This window comes from Pimephales promelas, chromosome 15 (genome assembly GCF_988280905.1).
Source record: "Pimephales promelas chromosome 15, fPimPro1.hap1.1, whole genome shotgun sequence".
In the NCBI taxonomy this organism is placed as follows: domain Eukaryota; kingdom Metazoa; phylum Chordata; class Actinopteri; order Cypriniformes; family Leuciscidae; genus Pimephales; species Pimephales promelas.
The window spans coordinates 3,662,870-3,684,250 of record NC_142783.1 but is presented as its reverse complement, the minus strand read 5'-3'; the positions used below and the strand labels follow the sequence as shown (position 1 = coordinate 3,684,250).

Below are 21,381 nucleotides of genomic sequence, written 5' to 3'. Positions count from 1 at the left end.
TCCACTTTTTCCAGTTTTAAACTGATATCAAATTCGGCTGGTATGATCCAGAACAGTCTTCCAGTAGTTATGTTCTTGTCCAGTCTTTGCCTGTTCCATTTTGTTTCCATTTAGCAAATGTACAAAGAAGCTCCTTCAGTTTTCATTACAGTAAGCAGTATGTGTCCTCAATAGTCAGTGGTGGATGATGGTAGAGGTAACATATTCTCACAGAGTGCAGTCCTAACTCACTTGCCTGCTTGTTGTGAAATCAACTCAAACTTTAGCACTTTCAAAACCACAAGGTAAACCAAAGTGCTGTATATAATAAAGGAAACAATTACACAAAACACTGCTTAAAATACCAAACTATAACCAACAAGCTAAATCAGCATACCCATTATAACCTTAATTTAGCCTGGCAAGCCATACCTATCAAGATGTTAGGTCTGGGAACTCACAATTGGCATACCGTACCTCAATCCGAGGGGCGGGATAAAAGGTTGTCTTTCAATATCCCTCTGCATGCCATGGGATAGCGCTAACCAACCAGAGCAATGAATGGCTGTGGATGAGTGAGTCATGAGTGAGTCCCATGCGTTTTCCCCATGGTTTTCTCTCCAGCGGAGCAAGTTGATATTAAACTTTTGCCGTATCCGGTCGTCAAAACTCTGAACACATCTTCCTTTTTTAAGAATGACTTAAGTGACATTCTCTTAACTCCAAGTCATCCGAGTCGCGGCCAAAAGCCGAATCGAAAGACCGCTGTTCGCCAGCAGCGTCTTGTTTGTTTTCAAGTATCAAGAAAATCACCTATGGAAATCACGGCGCAGAACCGTCACAACGCTGCCGTCATTGTGTTAAGCCCGCCCACCAACTCTATACACGATGTGATTGGCCGGACCAGAGTTTGGTTTTTCCACTTCGAAAGCCAACGGATAGTTGCTAGACCACACTTTGCTGCAAAATTATTTTTGCTGCCGCTAGGGTGCGTCTAGATTTCTAGGCTAACCTTAATTGCTAATGAAAATAAATGTCCTAAGACTGCTTTTAAAAACATCAATTGAGTCAGCAGATTCAATTGTAAGGTCCACCCAATTGGCCCAACGACGGTCTCCAAGGGTGTGGCTGAAAGTTGCCTGTGCATTGTGTCTTTTCAAAGAAATTTAAAAGTAATTTTGTTCCAGTTAAACTTTGATCTGATCATAACCTCAAATTTAGGTTGGATACTAATTGATTGTTGGCCATTTATTACACGGTTCTGTGGAATATTTGATTCTGATCGGTTGATTACACCACCACCTTTCAGGCAAACTTATACCTGTGAAAGTGCACTGAAACGGCAGCCAAACCTGTGACTTCCCACCCGTGAACTCGCACTAGATCAATGTATTCCCAGTTACGAGCTCTGACGTCACATAGCCCGCAAAACCATACAAAACAACAATGGCAGCCTCTACGGATGCAGTGTTTCTGCAGGTTCTGGACTCAATCCATTGAGGAGTAATTATGATCAGTCAAAAAATGATCGGGCCAATCAAATTGCCAGGGCGGGCTTTATACGATGATGGACAGATGATCTGCAGGGACGTAATCATCACATTTTCAAAGAGCGCTTGTCAGAGATGACTGCAGTCGGAGAATTGAGATGTATAGATTCCACTGTCGCGTCTTTTGTAAAATAAATCGACAGCGCATTAATTTTAATAGACAAACAGAAAACTGCAATCAAGGCATTTGTCGATCGGAAAGATATTTTTGGCGTCCTTCCTACATGATTCGGGAAAAGTGTAACTTATCAGCTGGCTCTGAGGGTCGTTAAGAAGATGGGACGTAATGAAAAGCCTGTGGTCGTTGTGGTTTCTCCTTTGGTGGCACTCATGGAGAAGTAAGTAAAAGAAGCAACACTCGTTATAACTTCTAAAATAAATAAAGTTAGGCTACGTTCTGTATTTGAAAACTGCGCTATGCAAAGGAGTTGACTTATGCGTTGCTCTGATTGGTTGTAGGTCTACCCACTATCCAATTGAGTGCAGAGGTTGTTTTTTTTTCCTGGTTCGGTTAAGACACGCCTCATAATCAAAGCCCAATGGAGGAGTTTCAGACTCATATTCTCTCTTGAATATGAGTATGACGAAGTCAGGCTACAGTGAGAATACACTTTAGGACAATATAAAGTTAACTAGTTTTTAGTCCATAGAGAGCAAGGATAAATTAATACCAAATAAATGTCCAAATATACAAATATAGTAAAATAAAAGGTATAACAGCTTATCTTGCCTTGTGCGCCGTTTTTACCCCTCAGTTTCCCTCAAATTAACAAGGAATAAGCACCTTTGGCGACAGAAATTATTACAATTATGCATAAACCCCATAAGGTCCGCCATGCTGGTTTGTTTACCAAGTTAGCTACCACAATTCCTAGCACTCAGGTAGTTTGGCGTGACTGGCCTGGTTATGCTACAAAGTCGTGAGTCGTGGTTTGAAGTCGTGATTTACATGCTCAAAAACCTGCCTGGAATGCAGCATTACTCCCAGACAAGACAGACACCTTGTCTGGGTTTATTCTGAGATTACAACCGGCTAGATGTACATTATCCCTTACTTACAGCATATAACCATTTATATAAAACATCAAATGCTCAGAAACAGAGTAAAAGATGCATTCTTGACATTAGAAAAATGCTGTACATAATTACGGGCTGGTCCGGCTACAGAATCGCACTGAGCCTTTTGCAACATTTCTTTAAATACTCAGACCAAGACAAAACAAATCGTCCTCCAAATGGGGGAATGAACAGTTATCAAGGTCCCAGACCTGGATAGATTACACCTTACTGGGTACAGAAGGTAATTTCCATGAGAGGCCTTGGATAAGGGCTCATCGTTTTCAGTAAGCAAAGTAGCCCTAAACTTTTAAAACCTTGAGTACCATTGAGTTTACTAATATGGGGATAAGGCCATTGTACCAGTTGCACTGAGACACTTCAAATGAGGTTATCTACTCGGTGTGATTGCGTCTCGGCTGAGAATGCTAAGTAAAATGTTAAAGGTCCCGTTCTTCGTGATCCCATGTTTCAAACTTCAGTTGGTGTGTAATGTTGTTTTTAGAGTATAAATAATATCTGTAAAATTATAAAGCTCAAAGTTCAATGCAAAGCGAGATATTTTATTTAACAGAAGTAGCCTACACCGAACGGCCCGTTTGGACTACATCCTTCCTTCTTTAATGACGTCAGAACAGTTTTTTGACTAAGGTCCGCCCACAGGAACGCTCCCTCAACTTGCGCACTTCTTCTAACTTACTGAGTTTACTCAGCTCTTACGGTGATTTTCTGAAGTAAAACTGACGCTTCATCTTTTGTGTGATGTACAATAAACTTTATTAAACTCATCAGTATATGTGATCATCATTCGGACCTGGTCCGAAACAGCAGACTTGTAGGCTATTAATAAATAATGGATACATACAAGCAGATGACAAATACGTTATAATAACCGTAATTAAACTACTAAACTATAGCTGTTCCATCTCTATACAGCACTCTGACTCTGTAGGCATTAATGTCCGACTGGAAATGAACACCGTTACTGAGAGTTTCTGATTTTATCATCATCCCGTGAGATGAAATTGTCCTGAAAGACTGAGTGAGCTCGTGAAGCTCCGCCCCCTGTGCTGGCAGCAGCAGCTCATTTGCATTTAAAGGGCACTCACTAAACAGAGCGTTTTTCTGAACCCCAAAAAATGACAATTTAAACATGCTGTAAAAAATGATCTGTTGGGTATTTTGAGCTGAAACTTCACATACACATTCTGGGGACATCAGAGACTTATTTTACATCTTGTGAAAAGGGGCATAATACGGGAACTTTAATTTCCAGAAAAGACCATTGTTTTCTCAGAGAGTAGCCCTCTCCGAGTCCAGACAGCTCGGCACCAGCATTACACAATCTTCAATGGCAACCACTTTTTTACAGTCTAGGAGTTGCAAAAGAAAAAGAATAATCACCATTGCATATCAGACTAAATAAAACAGAGCAGGTCTGGTGAACAAACAGACTTTAGAGGTTTATATAAAAAAAAAATTCACAAAATAACAAATGCTGTAAAATATACTAACTAAATGACACACAATCCTGTTTCTGATATACACATTTCAGACTGATCTCATGAAGTAGTGTGTGTATGACACGCCAATTCGTATTTCCATTTTTGGCGTGCTATCAAGACGCATAATCGCCTTTCAGCGTGTTTATGAACGCCGTTGACTTAACGTTATATAAATATATGACTTACCTCAACCCCGTCCCTAAACCTAACTGTCACTGGGGTTAATGGCATTTATGACTGTTCCCTTACCATCCTAGGAAAAAAAAAAGATATGACTTACCTCAACCCCATCCCTAAACTTAACCGTCACTGGGGTTAATGGCATTTATGACTGGAGATTTGACTGCGTGTTCAGACACGCGGAATGACGCGGACGTTAATGGCGTAAACATACACGCGGATACACGCGGATAGCTCAAAATGCGTGGAGATAACACGCCACCTGACTCGAAAGTGGCGTATATGTTTACGCAAAAGTCATGATGTCATGTTGCACATTTTTATGATGTTGTTATACCAGCATTCTCCAGACAATAAGGTTAATCCATGCCTATGTTTCCAACATCTCACACATTCAACAGAAGATCTTAAAGGATTAGTTCACTTTTGAAAAAACTTTTGCTGATAATTTACTCACCCCCATGTCATCCAAGATGTCCATGTCTTTCTTTCCTCAGTCGAAAAGAAATTTAGGTTTTTGATGAAAACATTCCAGGATTTTCCTCCATATAATGGACTTCAATGGGAACCGGATGGTTCAAGTATCAAAAGACAGTTAATAACTGTTTCAGATGCAGCTTCAAATGTCTTTAAACGACACCAGACGATGAATAAGGGTCTTATCATGCGAAACGATCGGTTATTTCAAAGCTTATTCCAAAAATGTAACTTTTCTAAGGACAAATGCTAGTCTTGCTATATTCTCTGAGGCGCGTTTGTAACGTCACGTAATACGTAATTACGTTCAAAAGGTCACGGGTGACGTAGCCGAAAGTACAGAGTCAGTGTTTACAAGTTGAACGCATAGGTTGAACGTGCAAACCAACTTAAACACCGTTTACAAAAAAAGGAATTAAAAGGAAAAAAAACTATGTCGGACGATTTTGATTCTGTACTTCCGGCTACGTCGCCCGTGACCTTTTGAACGTAATTACGTATTACGTGACGTTACAAACGCGCCTCAGAGAATATAGCAAGGCTAGCATTTGTCCTTAGAAAAGTTACATTTTTGGAATAAGTTTTGAAATAACCGATCGTTTCGCATGATAAGACCCTTATTCATCGTCTGATGTCGTTTAAAGACATTTGAAGCTGCATCTGAAACAGTTATTAACTGTCTTTTGATACTTGAACCATCCGGTTCCCATTGAAGTCCATTATATGGAGAAAAATCCTGGAATGTTTTCATCAAAAACCTAAATTTCTTTTCGACTGAGGAAAGAAAGACATGGACATCTTGGATGACATGGGGGTGAGTAAATTATCAGCAAAAGTTTTTTCAAAAGTGAACTAATCCTTTAAGCCAAGTTCACACTACATGATTTTAAGCCCGATTTGCAAATCGTTGAGCTCACCGACATGTCAGGGTGTTATCGCATGGAAATCGCGGGGGATTAGCGGACGATAAACACTTGCCAATCTGTTAGTATGAAAGAGCCAACAACGCAGCGAAGACGCTCGCAGACGCGTCGCCGAGCCCAGAAAAATATCTAGCATGCTAGATATCCAGAGCTGTTGCGCGACTCAACCTCAATGATGTCATGAACTCCAGCCAATCACAGCAAGGCATGGGTTGAGGTCATCGGGTAAATCTTATTTTTGCTTTTTTCGCATTTTTTTTCTCAGATCAAATCATCGCGCAAACAGTTTGATGCACTAGTTTCTGTCTGACGTCCATATTCGCGTGTTGTGTTCTTCTCTTCTTGACTCACGTGCTGTTTTCTTGTTCATCTTATCGCGTGATTTTACGAGACAAAACGTGGTTTGTAGACAAAATAGAGTTGTTGTCAGCTTGTGTAGTGAGTTACCTCCTGTTGCGGATCAATCACGTTGTGTTGTGTGGTGTGAACAGCTCAACAACTTGAACACTCATGATTTCAGAGAGAGCAAGTCATGTAGTGTGAACCGCACAGTTCAGCCCGACGTTTTAAAATCATGTAGTGTGAACAGGGCATTATGGGTTGGACTCTATGAAGGGAGAGTTGGAGCCTGAGCAATGGACCTAGGACCTTGACAAAAGGGGCCCAGTGACTCATGTTTCCATCCACTTGTCAATCGAATTATCTGAAGTTCGGTAAAAAAACACATGCGAATAAGGCTGGTGAAAGTGTCTTTCCATCAAACGGCTTTAAAGCGAATAATGTAATGACGTCACATGCTGTTTTGCGATCAAATTGGTATATCGAATTGATTTGAGACATTTTAAGATGTTTCCATTCATTCCATTCAACATTCAAGCAAACTTTTGCGAACAAAGTTTTGTTAGACAAAACGGATTCACCATCTACCAACAAATTCACAAGTTGAAGCCTAATAATGCTTATTATGTGCCAGTTGATAGCGAAATATGTATGGGATAATGTATGCGAGGTGGTTGTTGAAGCGGTCGTATTCGCTATAACAACCGCCTCGCTATCTATTATCCTGCTTATTACATATAAATCAACAAAATAAATCAATTATTTGACACAAAATATTGACTTAAAAACGAGTTTATTGATTTAAAAACGAGTATTGCTTCTGCTAAAGAAAATAGTCTGTTCCGTCTGTGAACTGCGTCCATGGCAACGGTGTGTTATAGCAACGCCGCAGTCTGTTAACCAGAAATAACAGACCACATTCTACATTACAATTCAACCAAGCCACGTAAAAACAAGCAAAACTAACCTAAGAAAACAGCGACGCTATAAACATTGCTATGATGATGCCGATGCACGTAAATGCCCGACGACAGCGAAGGTGACTATGGTGTGGGAACGAGCGCTCCATCAGTTCTGGGATATCGTGGTTTACGGAAACCCTTTGGTTGAAGCATTTTTTTTTTGCTTTGTCCACTTACAACTGTCTTTGTCGACATCCGCCATGTGTACGCAAACAGACTGGCCAGAAATGAACTCGTCTTCTGGCGTGTTGCAACCATAAAAGGGCATAAAACTTAATCGCAATTCATTATGTATTCGGCAAATAACGTTTCCATCAGCTTTTATCGCATTAGCCGTATATCGATCAAGAGAAAATCCGATGAGACCGAACGTATTTCATTTGAGTCGATTTTCATGAAATTTCATCGAATTTTACTGTTTCCATAAGGCATTTTTCATTCGATATCGCTGAATTCGGATAAAAAAGTGTCGATGGAAACATGGCTAGAGTCACTACACACTTCAGGGCAGGTGTGTTGGAAGTAAAGTCTGTAGGGATGTGGCTTTTCAGTAGGGCTGTCAACTTTAGTCGTTTAGTCGACTAATCGGTCGATGCCGTCGTGGTCGACTGACATTCTTATTGGTCGACCAGTTGCATTTTTTTTTTTTTTTTTTTTTACCAATAGAAGGAATTTTTCAATGACTTACTCCTTGATATTTATTCATTTATAATCAGTTATTTATTACTGTATTCTAAATATAATTAGCCTATGTTTTGTCCCCAACTTTAAAATGCTTTAATTTAGGCTATTTTTGTAACTGCGCCACAGTTTAGCGCACACACATAATACACTCGGGAACCGCACCTGTGGCCGGCTGCGCTGCTGCTCGCGCTCGGTAAGGGATGCTGTATTCATTCTGTTAGAACGCTGCTTGTTTTGGCTTTAGTCGACAAAATGTCCAGGAAATATAAATCTTTTGTCTGGCTGCATTTTAAAACAAAGACGACAAGACTGTGGAGGGAGGTGATCGCGTTGCCATTATGAGCGCGCAAGTCGCGCGCCTACATTTAAAATCGAACTTGAGCGCGCAAAAGACGTGAGCAGCCTTTTAACGGCTATATCATGCTGACTCAATAGATTGTGTTTTCTTAATGTTTTCGTTTTTATTTGTACACTTGACGCATTTGAAAATAGCCTAAATAATGCAACAAAACGAAAATAAACCTATACGCGGTACAGCCTATTATAGGATTGTTTTTAAGTTATTTGGGTTTTTTTGAGTGTTGTTTAAAACGCCTTGATCGTCAGGACTAAAGTTAACCCATAGCTTTGAAAGTAAAGAAGAATATAAAGCCTGTATAAACGAGAGCTTTTGTTGGGATTTTTCATTATGTGGCAGATAGCAGTTATATTTTTTGCAGCGTGTGGTGTGGTCAGGTGCGCGAATGGGACTGTATAGACCTAGGACAGAGCTCTTCACTTTTTGCAGTTAAAAAATCACTTAATTTTCAAAGAATTATATTATTATTATAGTTTTATTTATTTGTGATGTTTTTTCGTTGTTGTTTTATAAATGCTCAATGACAATTGTTTAAAAAATGTTTAATCAAAATATCACGTTTTTTTTTTTTTTTTTTTTTAGTCGACTAATCGTCGAGCAGGACTCGACTTTGGTCGACTAAAGATTTCTTTGGTTGAATACAGCCCTACTTTTCAGAAGCAGGATTGGAAACCCCTGCTCCAGATTTGCACTGTAAATTCAATGGAGTAATGCAAAACTGTACTCTTACCCCATTCGGAGTGAAACAAAACTGTATGCCACCGAACTACTGATATCTGGGGAACTACCCCAGAGAACAGTTTGGAGGCAGTGCGGCAAGGGAACATGACCTCCTGGAGCTTGACTGTATGCCAAACAGATCAGCACCAAACCAAAGGAACTAACAACACTTAAGATGGTCTCAAATATGTTCTCACCACCACAGTATTTTTCAAGTTCATGAAAAGATTGGCCTACTGATTTTCAATTTCCAAGTGTCTGTGAGTGAGCTCAGACTTTTCACTTCGCACTTGTGTTCCTCGAGGTCTTGCCCTTCCTGGCTGTAATTATTTTTGCTGGTATATGTTTTTTGTACATATTCTGGAGGTTGATGTCTGTTTGGGGATTTTGAGGAAAAATGTCATGTTGACTTGACAGTCTTGCTCTTCGATTTACACCAATTCATCCAGACCACAATCTCTTAGATTGTGTAGTGTAGAGTTTAGAAGATCTAAGAGTGTTCTTTCTTTATTAAAGATTAATTTGGGAAAGTTATTTGGACAATAAACCAAACAATTTTTGTGGAACTGTTGAGTTACCTTTGTTACCGGGTTACGTTCATTATTCAGACTTTATGATATGCTGCTTACATTTGAATGTGGATTGTGGACACATACCCTCTGGAAGATATTCCCTAATGTCTTGCCCTGTCTTTGTTTGTCTGTTTCTTTTGTTTCTTGTATTTTGTCTATAAAGTCAGATACCATACCATCTGCGACCCCAGACTGCCATACATCCACCTACGGTTGCTGCTATGATGGTGTGACGGCAGCTGGTGGTACTCATGGGGAGGGGTGCTTGAACACCCCCACCAATAGTAAGTCACAATATAGAAAAAGTGATCATTTCTCTTTCATTTTTAAACTTTAATTTATTAAAAAAAACTATACAAGGGCGGATTAAAACCAAGAACCTTAGATCAAAAATTCAACCACCAGACTTTTAGGACACACGAACATTAAATGATGATATATGATTTTTTTTTTTTTTCAATTTTTAAAAACCGTCGGGACTAAAAATGTATAGGGTTACAATAGATGTAAGGATAAAACTATCACACTAAACATGAGTTCTATGTCGATAAATTAAACTCGATGCAACCCAAAAAAAAAAAAAAAAAAGTTACGCCAATGGTTGAAGTTGAGTCAAGATCAAGACCAGAAGAAGGGAAAGACCAAAAGGACCAAGACCAACATCATGGAAATATAAGCAAGACCAAGACATTGAAATACTCAAAGCCAATGCACAACTTACTTCCGCATTCTGTAAAACAGGTCGCATCGCTTCCGGTCCAAGTCTTTTGTATGTGCTTCATGAATTTTTTTGTGGTTTTACTCAAGATAACTTAAAAGGAACGAGCAAAGATTAGAATAACCAATATCCCTCACATGTGCAGATTGATATTTAAACGTTTTATATTTTTCTTCTTCACAGTAACGTTTAGATATTTAAATGGAATAAAACGCCAATAACAAAGTGAACTAGTTAGGTTAGCTGATTACCTTAAAAATCCATAGATATCGTAGTCAGTTCTTACGGCCGTTAACACTTTCTCTGACAAGCGGATGCGATGAGACCCGTTTTCGGGTTTGGTCACGTGACGCACGGCATAAAGCCTACTCTTCTGGTCTCGGTCTTGACTTTTACTTGATTGACCTAGTTGGACCTCAACACTGGTGTTTGAGGAATGTGACTGACCTATCAAACTTTTTCGAACAGATTATTGTCATATTGCATATGTCTTTTACCCCTCAGCACATCATTCTCTGTCTTGTGACCTACCCCATGTGGTTGGGCCATGCGATCAGTGGACGCCCCGTTACTACTATGACCGCTCTGCCTCGCAATGCATGCACTTCTGGTATGGTGGCTGCCATGGCAACAGCAACAACTTCGCCTCGGAGGAGGAATGCCAGAAGATGTGCCTGAGATCAGAGCTAAGCCAGCGGGACCAGGCGCATGTCTTGCAGCACAGTGGACGTCGCCTCCCAGCACGTATCAATCTCAGTTCTAGCGGTGCGACCCATGGGCACCGGGCTCACCGACTGGCCCCCAGTGCCATGCAGCAGAGCAGCCCCGCTGCCAGGTAAGATTATCCAACTCGCCCTGGATCGCTCTACTCCTCTCCCAGGCCCAATCCCAAACCCCTGCAAGTTCTCTTTTGCTGTCTGCTCTTCACGCCCTGCTGAAGAGCCAAGAGAGGAGCCCGCAGGACATGCACAGAGACTTACATAGGCGTGTTAAATGCATATGCTTTTTAGTGAGCATTGCTTCACTAACAGCAGTTCAGCATATGTACACTCAGGATCCAAAATTAACTTCACTCTGCTAATGGTGACTTAGAATATCATAAGTATTCTTGATGGTCATGAAGCTGTATTTTTAATAAAAAATAGACTTTTGTCCTCAATTGTATCACACACACCATCATATACAAGCTAGATTGGTCTCTCAGAAGGCAAATTTTTTGTTGTGTATGACAATTAAACTTCAATAATTCCCAGACAGCAAACTGACATTGAATCAACGTGGAAACGACGTCTCTCATGACATTGAAACAACGTTGATTTTGCTCATCGAATTAACGTTGAACCAACGTCAGACGCGGCATTCTTCAAAGCTAAATGAAAATCGAAAATTGGTTTGCTTTCATAACGTTGAAACAACGCGTTGATTTCAAGTTGATTTTCCGTTAGTTTTGAAAGAATGACGCGTCTGACGTTGGTTCAACGTTAATTCGATGAGCAAAACAATGTCAGATCAACGTTGTTTCGATGTCATATTTCCACGTTGATTCAATGTCAGTTTGCTATCTGGGTTGCTTTGATTGGAATCACTCGCAATCAGCGACTATTATACGATCATTCATAAAGTTCGACTTTAACCCGGTGTGATGTTAAAGGAGAACTCTGGCGCAAAATGAACCTTTGGTCTAATAAAACATCGGTACCTAGTCGACCGTTCTCTGAGATTTGTTTTCATGATAATTGAATGTAAAGAGTTTTATCTCTAAAAACTGTTTAGCGTATAATGCTAGTAATGGGGGCATTGACTAAGTAAAAAGAAATCGCTAGTTTATACCACTAACAAGGCTCAAAATATCCCCACACTAACAAAGTAACATAATGAGGCTCCATACATGCAAAACGAAGCATAAGTGTACAGACCGTTTAATAAGAAGATACTTTATAAAGACAGTCCACAGATAGCAAATCGGCTTTGGGCCGTTTCTGGCTTAATTTTCCACTTCGTGTATACAGGCAGGAGCCATCTTTGGAAAACAGTCTCGACAAGTCGAACCACGAACGCCGTTCATACAGTTCAGCTCACTTAGCACGTCGTTCGTGGTTTGACTAGTCGAGACTGTTTTCCAAAGATGGCTTCTGTTTGTATACACAAAGTGACCTGTCTTTATAAATTATCTTCTTATTAAACGGTCTGTACACTTATGCTTCGTTTTGCATGTAGGGACCCTCATTATGTTACTGTGTTAGTGTGGGGCTATTTTGAGCCTTGTTAGTGGTATAAACTAGCGATTTGAATGCCCTCATTACTAGCATTATAAGCTAAACAGTTTTTAGAGATGAAACTCTTTACATTCGATTATCATGAAAACAAATCTCAGAGAACGGTCGACTAGGTATATGTGTTATTAGACCAAAGGTTCATTTTGCGCCAGAGTTCCTAAAAAGTAACTGGCCATATAGAAAGTTTTTGTTACCAGATTTAATTTTGGACCCTATGTACACACTCATAACATTATCTAAAAACACATTTGTCTAATGCAGTGTAATGCCATTTGATGTATTATGACTTGCCTCACGCTTCTTAATCGTACTAATCTACTGCCTCAACATACACTCTCCCTGTAGAAGTTGACAGCCCTCACTGTGATGTGCTTTTGGGACTGGTTTATTTGCCCTGACGCAGACTGTTAACCTCTTTTCTCTGTTGCTTTTAGTTTTGTTTAGTTACTTTTAATTTACCTCCCCTTCCCATCCCCAGGTCTGTGTGTGGTACATGATTTCATTACAAGTGTCACTAATAAAATCCGCTGTGGGGTCCCAGTCATCATTGACTATCTCTCTGTGTCTCTCCCAAATCCTTACAAATTAGCAAGTAGAGTGTAAATGAATGTTGTAGAGTAGAACACCTCACCTTTAAGGCCCTGATGTACTCGCGGTGGACTTCTTTTTGGTTCTTTGCTTAGGGGTAGCTTGAAATACCTGCTGCACACTTTCCTCTCAAAACAACAAAATAAACCTAAACAAAAATGACATTAGTGAGAAAACAGCAGTTTAGAAAGCATCTGATCATAGCGATGTGGATTTGTTTAGACCAGCTTTTCAATTCAGCTCTCCAGTAAAGTCACATCACGTTTATTACAGGGCACTTTATTCAATAGACTGCTTTTTGCAGCAGCTTTACAGTATTAAACATGAAAAATCAGTGTTGTTTTAACTTAGTCTTACAACTTACGCTTCTACTATAAACATCTCTTCAGTGTGCTCATGTTTTTATTTGCATCTGACCTTGATGAACTAGAGAAGATTTACAGCTCAATGGAGGCGGAGTCTCAGAGCCACACCCACCTATTATGTGTTTATCAGTCAGAACCAGAAACTTTCTCCAGAAACTTCTCATTGGCAAGGTATTTTGAACTCCTGAAACAAAGTCAAAACAAACTTCATTTTGGCCTGATTTTTTTTTCCAAATCATGCAAGTTTGTTCTTTGATTTTTCTTGAAGTATATCGGGGCCTTTATGCTTGCTGTGATTTCACCAAGTGTTCATGGATCAACATCCTTGTTGGTCCTGGAACAAAATTCCAATCAACCAATCAGATTTTCCGGTGACGTTGGGGCCTGATCAACTTGCTCATCAACCAAATAATTTCCTCTTAATGTTCCAGGGCCAACAATACATGTTGAACTGTTGGCTGCATTTTATTTATTTCCCCATCATAATGCTAACTACAACACCAAGTCCTAAAGGATTATTAGGAACACCATACTAATACTGTGTTTGACCCCCTTTCACCTTTAGATCTGCCTTAATTCTCCGTGGCATTGATTCAACAAGGTGCTGAAAGCATTCTTTAGAAATGTTGGCCCATATTGATAGGATAGCATCTTACAAATGATGGAGATTTGTGGGATGCACATCCAGGGCACGAAGCTCCCGTTCCACCACATCCCAAAGATGCTCAATTGGGTTGAGATCTGGTGACTGTGGCGGCCATTTTAGTACAGTCAGCTCATTGTCATGTTCAAGAAACCAATTTGAAATGATTGGAGCTTTGTGACATGGAGCATTATCCTGCTGGAAGTAGCCATCAGAGGATGGGGACATGGTGGCCATAAAGGGATGGACATGGTCAGAAACCATGGCATTTAAACGATGCCCAATTGGCACTAAGGGGCCTAAAGTGTGCCAAGAAAACATCCCCCACACCATTACACCACCACCACCAGACTGCACAGTGGGAACAAGGCATGATGGATCCATGTTCTCATTCTGTTTACGCCAAATTCTGACTCTACCATCTGAATGACTCAACAGAAATCGAGACTCATCAGACCAGGTGACATTTTTCCAGTCTTCAACTGTCCAGTTTTGGTGAGCTCTTGCAAATTGTCGCCTCTTTTTCCTATTTGTAGTGGAGATGAGTGGTACCCGGTGGGGTCTTCTGCTGTTGTAGCCCATCCGCCTCAAGGTTGTGGATGTTGTGGCTTCACAAATGCTTTGCTGCATACCTCGGTTGTATCGAGTGGTTATTTCAGTCAAAGTTGCTCTTCTATCAGCTTGAATCAGTCGGCCCATTCTCCTCTGACCTCTCGCATCAACAAGGCATTTTCGCCCACAGGACTGCCGCATACTGGATGTTTTTCCCTTTTCACACCATTCTTTGTAAACCCTAGAAATGGTTGTGTGTGAAAATCCCAGTAACTGATCCCAGATTGTGAAATACTCAGAAACCAACAACCATGCCACGCTCAAAATTGCTTAAATCACCTTTCTTTCCCATTCTGACATTCAGTTTGGAGTTCAGGAGATTGTCTTGACCAGGACCACACCCCTAAATGCATTGAAGCAACTGCCATGTGATTGGTTGATTAGATAGTTGCTTTAATGAGAAATTGAACAGGTGTTCCTAATAATCCTTTAGGGGAGTGTATAATAAAGCATCAAGTAATAAAGTAAATTTCTTCTTTGTTACAAGTAATTCTAGTCATCATGTTTACGTCCCTGAAGAGCACTTCCGCGATTCCATTGATTTCCCAATGGCTGTTGGTGAAGTAGACAAATGGTTCAAACAATGACCGTGAGGAAGTCATTTTGTTGTTTCATGACCATCCTATCCTGAGAGTCTTAAACTTACTTAAGACCTTACCCAAGCTTTTAAAACCTTAATTTTCTCGTCGGTTTGTATTATGTGTTTTACACTAAGTAGCGTAAATGAAACTAGGCAGAAAAATACAATTTTGAACTGTTTTGCCACAAAAAAATATATATTTTCCTGTCACTGTCTCTGCATAACTGAAACAGGGGGGTTTTTTGCGCCTAACTGAGAGTACGGACATAAGATTTACGGGCCACGACACTGGTTTCAATTAAAAGCTGAAAACTTTTTATGAATTTTGGCCGGTCATTTACATAACAATGGTGTTTCGGGGGCCTGAGGTTTTGAAAATTATACCATTATCGTCTCCATATGTGTTCAGTCTATTTGCACTTTGTGTTTCTTTACAAAGTGACATCGCCAACTACTGGCCTGGCAGCAGAATACAGCGTTTTTAATCGTTTTCGCAGATCTGTGTGAACGGGGTGAATGGTTAACTTTTGGGTTTTGATCTTTTCCGTCTGTATAGGTTGGAAATTGTTTGAGTAACTGTTTGAGTTCTCCAGCTTTTCCTATGGAATTGTCAGCATGTTGTTCTGGTGTTGTTCTTTTGGGATCCTGTATTCCAGCTGTAGCCCGGTCAAGGCAGATCTTTATGCTTGCTGTGGTGACTGCAACAAATGCTTTGCTGCTCCCAATAGTACAGCATAAAGTCATATGTATTCTTTCTTTCTTTTTTTCTTTCTTTCTGCATGTCTGTCTGTCTCTACCCTCATCCCTTTCGTCTCGGTTCCCTCCATTCTGGTTCTGTACCTGTGTCTATTTCCTCTTGCTCTCTGTACTCATTTGCTTCAGTTGGACAGCTGTAGGTGTGAGTATAGACAAGACGGATCCCTCCACGGTGGAGGGTCTGGTTGGTCAGCAGGTAGTATTGCCCTGCAGGGTGACCCCTCGGCCCTCCTCCACTGTGGTTGTCGAGTGGAGACGCGACGGTGTCCTAGTTGACCTCGCCAGGTGAGTACCTGCATAATTTGATATTTAAGCAGCTCATAAACACTTTATCACTATAAAAAATGTAAATAACCTGTAAAATATGAGAGTATTGTGCAATCATTTAAGATCATTTCTGCTTTTGCATCAGTGCTGGGTAGTAATTAATTACATGTAATCTGGATAATCATAATCATTACTAGGGTTGGGTATCGTTTGAATTTGAACGATTCCGATTCCGATTCCTTGTTTCGATTCCGGTTCCTAACAATTCTCGATTCCGATTCTTTTAAGAGGCAGGGTCAAAAAAGTTTAGCTAACCTTGCTAACCAACGGTCTTTCTGAAGGAAATACTCCTTCTGTAAAAATACTCCTTTTGTCACAAATTTTGCATTTTGCCGAGATTCGTTATTTTTAGAAAAGTAAAGCCACACTTTGGATCGCCGACGTAAGCTACTCATGTTCGACTCGCGCGGTTATGCCAACACTTCCGGTAGACGCTTCTTCGTTGGTGTTGTTCAGCGGTTTCTTCTTCCGCTCGGCGGACTGTGAATATCGAAACTAGGAATCGAAATTGTAACTTTTGAACGATTCCGGGAAAAACGAAAAGTTAGTCTCGGTTCCAATCGATACTCGATTCTCGATACCCAACCCTAATCATAACATAACCAGGTCCCAAAAATTAAGTAATTGTATCCAGATTATATTAATTTTTAAAATGCTTGATCAGATAACACAGTCACTTTTTTATTGATTACATTATTATATATAGCTGTGATATATTATGTCTTCATTATATCCAGTGACCATCACTATTGTTTCTGAAAATCAGGACAAAAAATATTTAAAGTCGGCGTGAAACGGAAGTCGAGATTGTCATTTTTCCCTTGTTGTGACATATATCCGAGTGAAACGGCTTCTGAAATAGAGAGCCTAAGTCCCGCCCCTCCGCTTCCGGCTCATGGGACCTTAATTCGGAAAAAATATGAATGGTAGTCAATGGCGAGAGACAACTTATCTTTTTATTCCGTCTGAGCTGTGCCCTGAATTACACATATGATGTTTGTCAATTTAAAAGATAATTCTGAAAGTCGAAAACGTCGCAGTTTGTCATAAAACAGAAGAGTAACTTTTAGTTTTATGTGAAAATCGCTCTATGAACTACATCTCCCTGGAAGCGAAACGAGATCCGCTGCTCGTGTGTGTGTAGTCTGGCACAAAACACTCAGGTATGACGGCGTAACGTTACGATTATAACGTAAGACTATAGAAACAATGACAGACGTTAGCCTCAGTAAAGTTAGCTTCATTCATTGAGAGAAAATGTGCGCCTTTGGGGTTTGTAGTCTTTGTAATAGACGTATTTTCACAGTCTTATACCTCAACGGTTTTACATCAAACTGCGACTTTCTTTACTTTAAAATGTATCTTTTAAATTGACAAACATCATATGTGTAAACGAGATCAAAATATTTGTTGTCTCTCGCCATTGACTACCATTCAATATTTTTCCGAAATAAGGTCCCATGGTGGTCGACCGGAAGGGGGGGGACTTTAGGCTCTCTATTAGACAAAAATGTAGGACGGGGCTTGATTTCGTCCTTCGGGAATGGAGGTTGGGCGTTGCAAACAAAATGGAGGCAGATTTGAAAGCGATTCTCTGAGAGGCGGTGCACCCTTGCAGATCTGGCCGCAACCTTTCGCCATTGCATGTGACTGAAATAAAAGAGTGGTCGTTTCGATGGGTGAGGGAAGGGTAATGTATTTGATTAAAGATTATAAGGGTACATGAATTTAAAAAAATAATAATAATGAAGTGCACAGATAAATCATTTATAATAAACACTACAATATTACATATAAAAAGAAGATTTGTCAAATTTGATTTCATGCCGACTTTAAAACCTGGAAGACCTTGGTCGTGTACAGCCATTGCTTACCAAACATAGATTCCCCAATTTGTTTGTTAACCGAACACGTTTGATTTAAGATATTTACTTTAAGTACCGTTGAGATATTAATATTATCGAGGAGACTTTCAGGGCTAATAAGCCCTGCATATGTGCTGATTTTTGTTTGAAAAATGTAACAACTTGTAATCATGGTTCCCTAAAAAAGGGAACGAGACGCTGTGTTGGAAGTTTTCTGCGCTATGGGAACGCCTCTGCGTGATTGCGCCATTGGACACATGCTTCAGGACGCAATCATGTAGAGATGTTCCCATAGTTTCGAAAATTCAAACGCGGCGCGAGTTCCCTTGAAAGGCAACATGTAATGCACATTTAATCGAATATGAGAGCAGGATTACAATGTTTATATAAACACAACTTTCAGAACCTGCAGCCAGATTGGATTAATTCGGATTGAAGACTGTTGCTCAACTTCACACAAACCTGTAGTAGCTTGATTAAAACTGTGCATTGATCATTCAGGCATCAGCAGCAGTCCGATGGCTCTCTTTTGGTGGGTCCCATCACATTGCAGGACTCTGGATGGTTTCTGTGTGTGGCCACAAAAAACCGTGAGAGAGATCACCGCTACATTTACCTGTCTGTCTCAGGTTAGCTTTATCCTATCTGTGTATTTACTTACTAATCATTTATACTTCATTTGATGCTTGCCACCGTCACTATAACTATTAATCGCAGGGTTAATGAGTTAAGCAAAACCTTTAAATCTTTAACTATTAAACACTTGTGGTGAGAGTGCTATTACTTTTTCTTGGGTTTTTTCTGACTGGATAACATCTTACCTGGTATCTGGTCAAGTAAGGGTATTAATGGACGACGGCGAGGCGTGAACCGGAGTCCATTAACCCGCTTATACCACGGTCACTTGCCAAATTTTTAAAACATTTGTTTATATTTTAATTAGTTTTACAATCGAAACCTAAAGTTTTTACAAACAATAACTTGTTTTCCCTAGTTACGCCTGCCGGTTTATTAACAACCGGAGATATTTATAGTCTGCTCAGCTTGTAGCCCTCCAGTTTAGCTAACTTACGAGCCTGCCTTTTTTCATGTAAGTTAGGCTTGTCTAGCCATGGGCGTTTTAAATTAAAACACACACCGGTAGGCATAGTTCTTTTTTTTTCGCTCATTGTTTTATTAGTAGGCTAACTAGATGTTTGTTTTGATACAATAAATTGTAAACGGATACTTTGACTGCCTGTTGCTATGGTTACTCACAGCTGATGTAGCCAGCGTATTTATTAATTAATTTCGAACGGTAAACAGTTACTAGGGGCTCTATCACTTTTTAATGGATACCCTGCAGCCAATCAGGGGTGCGTTTCCCGAAAGCATCGTTAGCACACTATGGTCGCAAGTTCTGTCGTAATCAGCATAGTTCAACGAGTCGGTGTTTCCCGAAACCATCGTTTCAGCGAACATTCGCGAAAAAAGTTATGTGGTTTGAACGACAGCTCTCGACCTGTGGTTAGAGGCGTAGTTTCTATATTGCATGACATTTGGATGTAATAAATCCTTATGTTGAGCAAAATAAGCAAGCTGACATTCAGTACAACCGGTGCCTTTTATTTAGAATACATACAAATGTAATTTACGTATTCTAGTTTGTCAAAAGAGTTAAAGTAACGTGTTTGAAGAGTCCGCATGTGCGAACGTGCTCTACTATGTAAGAACGAGCCAAATATTGAGTCTGGTAATAAAGCAGAACACCTGAGAACAATTAGAAATAGTCCTCAGATGGCATCTAGCGTTAATTGGATCTCAAACCGTTTCACTAAAAGTAGTTATTACTCCACCACGTTTGAAACCAACGTGGTTGAATGATACTTTGCGACAATGGGTTTCGGGAAACAGTCGCGACTAGCTAGTTGATTTCTCCAATGATGCATCGTACTTATGGTAGTGAAGCAGCGAGTTACATCGTTGTAGGGGAAACGCACCCCAGAATCGAGTATTCACCCAGACCATGGTATAAATAATAGATAGTTTAATATCTTTTGACTTGTGCCAGTGAGACCCACCTTGCAACCACCCACAATACAACACAATTGATTTTTTTTCTTACACAAGGAATATTTTCTTTCACGACCAAATACAGGAACATCCCAGAATGGTGCAGGAATATCAGAGGTGGATTATTCACAATCATTCACATCACATTCATCTTCCAGGTACAAGACATCACTGTTGGTGCAATTATGCAGCACATATTCTCAATCATACTTTCATTATTCATCTTGGCCCTTGGGTTTTTTTTTTTCAGGTTCAACATTGACCATTCGCCGCTGGTCGAGGCTCGAGCAGGTCAGACTGCCAAGCTGCAGTGCGCAGTGCTGCCGGTGTCTGCCATGCATGCGGTCACCGTTCACTGGAGCAGAGCTGGACAGCCACTCAACTCACTCAGGTATCTTCATCTTCAGTTCTGTTCAAACCCTTCTGAAGCAGCATCCTACCCTCCTTATGGACCATTATAAGTGAAGGAGTTGGAACGCTAAAATCAAGCGTGCCACACAAGCCCTGAAAAGTGAAGCCAAAGCGTCTCGATTGCCCCCCGGTGGCCGGTGCTAGTATAGGTCATAACCCCCGCCTCCCTGTGCTATTTAACGGCATGTGAGACCAACTACCCAGACAGCAAACTGACATTGAATCAACATGGAAACGACGTCTCTCATGACATTGAAACAACGTTGATTTTGCTCATCGAATTAACGTTGAACCAACGTCAGACGCGGCATTCTTCAAAGCTAAATGAAAATCGAAAATTGGTTTGCTTTCATAACGTTGAAACAACGCGTTGATTTCAAGTTGATTTTCCGTTAGTTTTGAAAGAATGACGTGTCTGACGTTGCTTCAACGTTAATTCGATGAGCAAAACAATGTTAGATCACCGTTGTTTCGATGTCATATTTCCACGTTGATTCAATGTCAGTTTGCTATAGTCAAGTCAAGTCAAATATATTTATATAGCGTTTTTCACAACACAGATTGTATCAGAGCTGCTTCACATTATCAATCAAAACAACTTAAAAATGTTTGTTTATTACTGGAAAAAAAGACTCCACGTTTGGTAGAGCAGATCAATGGTATGATGGGTCATTTAATTTGAATATCCCTAAAGAGTTAAAGGAGTAGTTCACTTTTACTCACCCCCTTGTCATCCAAGTTGTCCATGTCTTTCTTTCTTCAGTCGGTTTTTTTGATGAAAACATTCCAGGATTTTTCTCCATATAATGGACTTCAGTGGGAACCAAACGGTTCAAAGCACTGAAACTGTCTTTTGGACCTTTTTGGACCTTGTCTCCTAATA

The 21,381-nt window shown here is 40.2% G+C and overlaps 1 protein-coding gene and 1 long non-coding RNA gene across 3 annotated transcripts in view; one reads left to right on the top strand and one right to left on the bottom strand.

The window, feature by feature from the left end:
* The window catches only part of paplna (papilin a, proteoglycan-like sulfated glycoprotein), a 90,448-nt gene that overhangs the window by 59,986 nt on the left and 9,081 nt on the right, over nucleotides 1–21,381 (top strand). For both annotated transcript variants that reach the window (XM_089120035.1, XM_039651071.2), the window contains 6 exons: nucleotides 9,469–9,589; nucleotides 10,528–10,858; nucleotides 15,970–16,128; nucleotides 18,537–18,664; nucleotides 20,173–20,245; nucleotides 20,338–20,478. In XM_089120035.1, coding sequence (XP_088976161.1) covers nucleotides 9,469–9,589; nucleotides 10,528–10,858; nucleotides 15,970–16,128; nucleotides 18,537–18,664; nucleotides 20,173–20,245; nucleotides 20,338–20,478 — 953 coding nt within the window. The remainder of the gene's footprint in view (nucleotides 1–9,468; nucleotides 9,590–10,527; nucleotides 10,859–15,969; nucleotides 16,129–18,536; nucleotides 18,665–20,172; nucleotides 20,246–20,337; nucleotides 20,479–21,381) is intronic.
* LOC148973445 (uncharacterized) lies at nucleotides 17,621–21,380 on the bottom strand. The gene is made up of 3 exons (XR_016146621.1): nucleotides 21,222–21,380; nucleotides 18,498–18,603; nucleotides 17,621–17,820 (listed from the first exon to the last, which is right to left on the bottom strand). It is a non-coding gene; the product is annotated as an uncharacterized LOC148973445 (long non-coding RNA).